This window comes from Triticum urartu, chromosome 6, assembly GCF_003073215.2.
Source record: "Triticum urartu cultivar G1812 chromosome 6, Tu2.1, whole genome shotgun sequence".
In the NCBI taxonomy this organism is placed as follows: domain Eukaryota; kingdom Viridiplantae; phylum Streptophyta; class Magnoliopsida; order Poales; family Poaceae; genus Triticum; species Triticum urartu.
Window position 1 is genome coordinate 564,406,186 of NC_053027.1, and position 8,791 is coordinate 564,414,976.

General features: G+C 41.8%; 1 protein-coding gene across 2 annotated transcripts; it reads right to left on the reverse strand.

The window, feature by feature from the left end:
- Positions 1–4,943: 4,943 nt before the first annotated feature.
- On the reverse strand, positions 4,944–6,066 carry LOC125515474 (serine/arginine repetitive matrix protein 1-like). Of its 2 annotated transcripts, none has more exons than XM_048680945.1 (2): positions 5,705–6,066; positions 4,944–5,670 (listed from the first exon to the last, which is right to left on the reverse strand). In XM_048680945.1, exons 1-2 carry the CDS (start codon positions 5,979–5,981, stop codon positions 5,309–5,311), a joined length of 639 nt encoding a protein of 212 aa, XP_048536902.1. In that variant the 5' UTR covers positions 5,982–6,066; the 3' UTR covers positions 4,944–5,308. The 2 variants fall into 2 exon arrangements, with proteins under 2 accessions (XP_048536902.1, XP_048536901.1); XM_048680944.1 differs by having other exon boundaries at positions 4,944–5,667; positions 5,702–6,066.
- Between the last annotated feature and the right edge of the window lie 2,725 nt (positions 6,067–8,791).

The window sequence follows — 8,791 nt, forward strand, 5'->3', positions numbered from 1 at the left end:
AGGATCCCATCGTTTTCCATGCCGTTTGTACCTACAGCCCATGTTCATAGTGTCGTAACACCGTCGCTATGTTCTGCACGGCCGTCTACACAAACTGTAGACCCGTCGGGTATCCATCCAGGTGTACGCATTAACTACCACGTATGCGCGCCTTGAAATACCGCATCATCCCATATCTCATGACGAGTTGGACGACGGAAGATACCGTGAGCAGGCGTGCTCGGGCACGCCAGTAAATTTTCACAAATAAGTGTCGCAACTTTGTATTAACTTCAGTATAAAATTATATTGAGGTTGAGACACTTGTTTTGGAACGGAGGAAGTATTACATAAAAAAATAGTGAGTTAAATTTGCCATCCATCACAACTCTTACCGAAATTTAGAAGAAAATATATAATCATTTTTATATGCAGATACACCATTTCAACTGCAGTAAGAAATTCTTATGAAGAGTTTCACTATCTAAAATACATTAATTAATGAATAAAAGAAAGCTATGCCTTAAGAGACCAGGTTCACAAGAGACATTAATCAGTTTCGTCTGGTAGATTCCTGGAAATTAGGAAGGGAAAGGTCGGCAATAAAGTGAAAATCAGAGAGCGGAGTAAGTGAAAGGCAAAGAGAGGAGCACCTAACTCCTAACCTTATATTTTACACTTTGTCGAGCAGGTAAAATCAATAAGAAAATACAGAGTAGATGCAGGAAGTGAGTGTTGCTTGCCGGCAAGCAAATGCAAGACAACCACAACTGAACATACCTTGTTCTGTACTGGACGGCCGCTGTGGCTCTCAAGGCCCTCTCCTGCCCGAGGAAAAATCAAGCAATCAACAACCGAACAACAACTTGATAAGTTAAACCATGAGCGGTACCCCTTCTAGCATTCTAATTTATAAGATCCCAAGTACGTAAAACATGAGAATAATAAATATACATGCCATTCAAGATGTTGATATATTAACTATGAGCAGTAACATTCTAAGAGAAAGTGCCCAATAGCAAGAAAGCAAGATACATGGCCCATGCCTGAGCTGTCTAGGGCGGGACAAACGAGCAGCAAGAACATGGGGGAGCATCGTCACTCCCACTGATGGCTACAAATTTCTATAAACCCATGCACATTTGAGATGATTGCTGAATGTTAAAACGCTACTGTCTTGGAGAACAGATCATCGGTACTGAAATACTATACATCCATTTCTCCGACAAGTATTTCCGGATGGAGGGAGTAGAACATAAAGGGGAAAGTGCATACATAAATAAGTCCACCATACAGCTTGGGTGCTTTACAAATCAAATGCTTAAATATTCTAGAAGCTTGGGAGGGAAGGCATCAATTTTTATCACCTCTACACTAATTGTTTAGGACAGAGATTGCTTGAAGGTGATTAAAGTAAACTATATAAGTGGTATGGAGAAACTAAAGAAGGGAATGGGCTCACCAGGGACCTGGGCATTGATGTGATGAGGTCTTGACCTGAATGGAGATAGTCTACGACCAGGAAAGAACATATTAGAAGCAAAACCTGAAATAACAGTATAGGCAAAAGACATCTTAGCTGAATAGGGAGATGATTCTTGACCTACCACATTTATGAATTAATAGGAACAAGCATGTGATCTTCGATCTGGGACTCCATTCGCTGCCGATGAAGGAGAAGCCGAGGAGATCCTGGAAATTAGGAAGGGAAAGGTCAGCAATAAACTCAAGAACACATTAATGGCTGCCAATACCAGAAATTAGCGATTCTAGTCCCTTGTCTCAACAGGAACTTCCCATTTGTCCTGGATAAAAGAATTAAGAAACTATGCCTTGCATATGTTAAGAAGTACAGTTTCACTTAGTCTAGAAATATAGGGCCTGCCAATGCCTGGCACTCAGCATCTCGATAATACAAATATGTTGAAGAATTTGTAATCCACATCTTATAAGGATCATTGCCATGACTATCAATGCAGATGCTGCATACAGTCAACCATGTGGTATTTATCATGGCAATACACATCTCGGTTAGTCCAGGTGAGGGACCAGCTGAACAGGCTACCCAAAAAATTGCTGCATCATCTCGCAGCAGCAGAAAACAATAGAAGATCATCTGCACTCTAGACAAAGTTGACCTGGGGTTTATTGCTTAGAAAGCAGAACCCACACCTTCACTCATAGCATACCTTAATAAGATTTTACAGAGAATTATAATACCATTCAAATTATCCAAAATAAATAATAATAATCAGCAAGAGTAGTGCTAAATTACTTTCAAGGGCTACCTTCATTGAGTGTCTGCTGACTACCAGGCGTGCATATAAGGTCATAAGATACTCACAGAACGGAAAATCAAATGAAAATGCACGAATGGAGATTAGCAATGCTAATCATTTTCAAAATTTCTAACGGGCAAACCTAACCAAATGTTGTGAGTTGTACCACTTGTCTATGTATTGCGGTCCTTTCTTCAATAATGGCAATCTTACGGCTCACGACAATCCTCACCTTCCAGCAGAATAAAATATTTTGAAACATCTTGAGAACACATAAATGTATGAAATCCTTATCAAATAGCCAAATATCATCCCGTTGTTTCTAGTGCATTGATGCATCCAAACAAGGCCATCAAAACACAGAAACATTTCCTGCATCTTTGTATCTCTCTTCACCAACTGCAATGAACATGTTCGCACCAAAATAAATTCTAGAGCCTCAACGCAGGGCTGTCCATCAGGTCTGACAAAAAGCTAAGCATAAGGAGACTACCATGCAGGAAGATGGAAGAGCTTTCAAACCTTAGATTGTAGACAGATAGAGAAAAATCTTTACAATGAAACACAATTTTTAGTGGAGGAACAAATTATCAACTCATAATTGACCCTTCAACCATAAAAGTTACTGTATCCAGCTCGTTTTCTGAAAGGTCGACTTATAACACTCATTCCCATTCTTATTACAATTCACACCCATTCTTCATTGCCAGGAAAACCAAACAAGTTAATTCAAGGATCGAGGTATGTAGAACAAACTGCTGTTTCACAATTGGTTCGTGCACTCAGACCACAACACCATAGGTCCGTAAAACAGATACATGTCAAGTTCAGTAAACAACAAACCATCTGATAGGCCAGCTGTGGCCACAAATTTTGCTGGCTCGACTGATTTTATGCAGTCACTGTATGCAAGACTCCTATATACTTGTATAGGAACCTGTTTTAGTCCCCTAACATGTTTCTCAGTCACTACGATCAGAAGAAGAGAAGAATGTCCTGCAGATATGGACACACAGAATAAATGTGCCTCGATGTTGCACAAATTCATAAATCCCCCAACATGTTCCTCAATCACTACGCTCAGAAATTAATAAATCAACCAAAATTTGATTTTACAACTGAAACTTAAAATTCGTTTAGCACAAACAGGATGTATAGCTCTAAAACACCGGCTGGTATTAGAGCAAGGTAGCTATCATCTAGAACACTGCATACAGGCAACACTAGTACTGTTTTGGACCTACATGTACAGCCTGTACCCCAAAGCTGGATCCTATAGCTAAGACTCATGGTTTCCAACTCTTTTTGTAGAAGTCTTTGTTCAGGTCGCCAAAATCATGAAACATAAAAATATAATAAATCTGTAATTATACAGATCAGACATCAAGAGAAGCACCTGATTCGTTTCCACATAAGAAATTATCAGCCATGCCCATCAACGATCTCACATTCTGTATCACAGAAATAAATTCAGAATCACCAAGGATTCCTTGTAAAATTTGGATCCACAATAGGGGAAAATATACAGATACGTAAAAAGCTACAGAATGTAAAACACAAAAAACAATCCTCCATTGCATCGACTAAAAACATGCAAGAAGCAACAGATAAAGCTCATGCTTGCCCTATGGTGTTATCTTTGTAACAGAACTGTTCATTTCCTTTCTTTTCAAGGTTGGCCTAAGCTGTAAAATTAATTATTGATTCCTATTGTAACGGCTTAACCAGATAGAAGCACCGACATGTGATCAATAACATAGCTAAAGCCTAAATAACTGTTTGGCACATTAATCCCTATATGGAGGGAAAAGGTTTATTAAAATCAAACTTCTACGGTGATACAATTGAACACCCATAAACTGGTTTATCTGGAACTGAAAAGCGAATTTTCTGCAGCTAAAGAAAATAAAATTCAATGTTGCTTTCTTGTCGGTCTTTTTTATATCTGTTACCGCCCTCTTCCCTTTATAGGTAAAATGAAGATCAGCCAGTGCTCAGTTAAAAAAAAAAGAGATCAACGAGTCCTAAAAGCCTTCCAACTAATGCTTTCATACAAAATAAACAATCCAACATATTTGCCACAGGATAAAAGAGAAGCAACATGAGCAAATCTCAGTATTATAAGTAGTAAAAGTAAGCCAGTAGCTACCAGATGTCAAGCGAGTTAACAATCAATCTGCGCATCCTGGATGTCGCTGGTGAGGACAGTGATCATGAAGAGATACAAAATTTTGCAGCAGAGCATGACGTCTGACTCGAGCTACAGCCTGTTAATGCCCACACCTAGAGAAGGAAAATTGTTTCAAATGTTAGAACCAAGGTTAAGTAAAAACCATTTGAGTAAATCTTAACCTATAACAGGATGCCATATCCAAGCTGGGAGATACTCTTCAGGCAGTAAATGCTCTTCTTCTCAGTTCTCACTATCTCTTGGCACTGATAATCTAAAATGTTAAGAAACAGTGGTGCTAAGCACTAACACATCAAAGTAATAAAAAATGTCCATCCGCTGAATAAAACAAAGAAAGAATTTAACCTCACCTATGAAATTTTAAGAATCTATTCCATATAAGTGAAAGTTGGTCACTCAAGGTTTCAAATAGTTCTAAAAATTCTTTCTTGGAAAGAGTAGATAACACAACATTTTTGGTGATCTGAACCACATCATCAGAACGCTGAAATAACTTGGAACAAACTAAAGTATTGTCTTATAAGGTATATTGTCCAAAGGTGGAGTACAAGCATCTTACTAACCAAACATCACCTAGGAGTACAAGCAGTATAATTTTAGATCAAGGAAGGACAGTCACGATAAACATGGCCAGACTGCCGACAGTTTGGACAGAGTCCTAAACCTCTAAACCCGGCATACTCGCTTGACTTTTGAGGACAATCACGTGGCCGGTGTCCAGGGTTGTTACACGATGTACACAGAAGAAGTATTGGAGGGCTGGCGCAATTGATATTGTGCTTCGGATTATTGGGATCACCATGCCCGGCCCCGCCACATGTCGTACATCGTCTGCCATAAACTTGGCTCACACAATCCTTCAAATAGTGACCAATGTCGCAACACCGGAAACACACTGGCCCGGCAGGGGTAGTGCAGTTGCCCCTGGTGTGTCTAGTTCCTGTGCAACGTAGACATGGTAACTTCGGACAATCTTCAATGACATGACCCGGATCTGAGCACTTTTTGCACTTCCCTTTTTTCTTCTTGATGCTTCCAGAGGATTGGGCTGCTGGCAGCGATGGATTGCCGCCTCCCTGCGACGGGCCTCCAGAGACGCCGACACTGGGCGGGGGCTGGCTGTTGGTGGGGAGAGAGCTGTTGGCTGGGGCCTGCGGGAGCAGGGGAATGCCGCCATGGGAGCTGCCCCCGAGAGCACCGGCCGCAGACAGCGTGTTCCTGGTTGGGGCGAGCGGCCGCAGACAGCGTGTTCCTGGTTGGGGCGAGCGGCCGCGGGTTGACGGCGGAGGCGGTCGGCGTAGGCGCTGGGGGCCGATTGCCTCCTGCGGCAGGCGGCAGCACAGGGGCCTGCGGTCGGTTGGCTGCTGGAGCCCTTCCTGGGGCGAGCGGCGGCACGGGGGCCTGCTGCCGGTTGCCTGCTGGAGCGGGCAGCGGGTTCCCGACCAGGGGGACGGCCGCGGGGGCGGGCGGCGGGAGCGCGGCGCGAGGCCGATAGACTTGGCCGCCGCGGCGGGGGCGCTGCGCGAGACCATGGCCGCCGCGACGCATAGTAACCTAGATAGATCTGCTTTTTTTTTTCTTTTTGGTTGAGGAACGACGATTTGGGGGCAGAGCTTTTCTTTTTGAGACACATATATATGAGGCAGGCCTGGGTTGGCTCGTAGCCCAGCCAGAAGCGAGAGACATCTACTCTTTTTTTCCGTGCCACTCGCAGGGTGTGTTTGATAGCATGTATGAACCTAGTCTAGTTGTTCTTCTCTCATACATGCTGACTATATACATGCTGAATTTATGCAGTTGCTGTTGTTCGGCAGCGATGTATGCGCTGAGATATGCTGAGCTGAGACTTTGTTTGGCGGTCTGCATGTGTTTAGACATGCTGAACAATTTTGATTTCCAAAGAAAAAAAATTGAATGGTGAAAAAAATTGCAAAAACGTGAATAAAAATCTATACATATTTTGAAAAAAAATAAAAAATTATTTCAAATATTTATTGAAAATTTAAATAGATTTTGAAATTTTTTTGAAAATTTGAACATATTTAAAATTCTGAAAATTACGAATTTTTTTAAAAAATGAATATTTTATAAAAAAATCAAACAAATTTTGATTTATTTGAAATTCCAAACATTTTTGAATTTTTTGTTTTTTTGAAATTCTGAACAATTTTTGAAAATTTAAATATATTTGACATTCTAAACATTTTCAAAAATTTAAACAAAATTTGAAATTCTGAATTTTTTGAGTGTCAGGGCCAGCATGGCTGCCTCCATGCACCATGTCTAGGGTGCATGAGATGGGCATGGCTGAGGGCCTTTTTATGCATTAGATGGGCATAGCTCAAATGAGCCCATGCACCCTACCAAACGCACCTGTAAGAGCAACTCCAACGCGCTGACCCAAACAACGCGCGCTTTGTTTGCTTTTCGTCCGTTTAGGTCGGCTGCCCGCTTGGCGTCCGCCCCTTTTTTCGTTTGGGTCGGCTCTGCGCCCAACGTACCGATCCATTTTATGTCCACACACAAATTTTAGAAGTCTCCTAAGTGTAGATCATGTCAACGGCCATGTCATAGCCTAGAAGTCATGCCGGCGCCATGTTAACGGCCGGCATACATGCCAACCTTCAGAAAAACCCCCACACGGTTCATTGCTGGCGCACTTGCCAGCGGTCGACACATGCCAGCACACAAAAAAGGGATGGGAGTTCAACCACGCCATCTTGATCGTGGTCATGCCAGCATAATTGCCGGCATAAAAAAAGGGATGATGCTCTCCGCCATAGATCACTCATCATCAAACTTGAGCATGTCGGCATACTTCTTCTTCTAAATGTCATATACTTCTTCTTATTCATTTTCTTCTTCTTCTTCTAATCTTCTTCTTCTACCTTCCTTATTTCCCATTTTGCAGATTTCATTCACTTCACGGAAGCTTGTATTGATGGACTGCTTGTATCGATGAACTATGCATGTATGGTTGGATGAAACTACTGTAATATGTATGGTTGGATGCCTGTATGTGGAACTTGCTATGTATGGTTGGATGGAACTATGCATGTATGATGAAATTTTATGTGTCGGATATCTCATATGATTGCTCTGAAATTGCCCTGTGAAAAATATATATATCATCTAGTTGTTGTGAAAATGGTTGAATATAAGAAAAAACAGAAAAACTAGGCAATGCAGCCTCTTTGCCGTCTACCACCGACGGCAAAGGGGCCTTTGCCGTCTGCCACGGATGGCAAAGAGGCCACGTGGCAGCAATCTGCGCAATCTGGGAGCTATACCATTTGGTTACTTTGCCGTTTGTGGCAGATGACAAAGGATGTGAGCGTTTGCCGTCCGCTGGCGGACGGCAAATGTTGCCGTTAGCCACCTAACGTGGCTAACGCATGTTATTTACCGTCCACATTCTTTGTCGTCTACCACAGACGACAAAGAAGGTTCTTTGCCGTCCGCTTTGAGAAAGCAGACGGCAAAGAACCAGTTTACCATAGCTTTCTTTGCCGGGCAGCTTTGTCGTCGGTGGCAAACGGCAAAGAGGTTTGCTGTCCGCTTTTGGTACCTTTGCCGTCAGCCATGGCAGACGACAAAGAAGCTGATTCTTGTACTGCGTCATGGACGACCAAAGAATGTCACGTCGGTGCGTCTCCGACCGGCCCAGGATGTAAAGCCCATTTGTTGTCATAATTTTTTATCATAGAAGTAGGAGCCCACCACAACACTGATGATACGTGTTTATGTCACAATTTTCGTCATAGAAGTGTCATAACCATGACAGAAAAAAATTCATTCGGGCCATAATGTCACGGATGTGTCTCTTTTTATAGTAAAGATTGTACTCCATGGAAAAGAAAAAGTCACAACGAGGGGCTCAATTATTCGATAGCGAACAAGAAAGGAAAGAAGCAGGTGAAGGAAATATGCCCTAAAGGCAATAATAAAGTTATTATTTATTTCCTTATTTCATGATAAATGTTTATTATTCATGCTAGAATTGTATTAACCGGAAACATAATACATGTGTGAATACATAGACAAACAGAGTGTCACTAGTATACCTCTACTTGACTAACTCGTTAATCAAAGATGGTTATGTTTCCTAACCATAGACAAAGAGTTGTTATTTGATTAATGGGATCACATCATTAGTTGAATGATCTGATTGACATGACCCATTCCACTAGCTTAGCACCCGATCGTTTAGTATGTTGCTATTGCTTTCTTCATGACTTATACATGTTCCTTTGACTATGAGATTATGCAACTCCCGTTTGCCGGAGGAACACTTTGTGTGCTACCAAACGTCACAACGTAAATGGGTGATTATAAAGGAGCT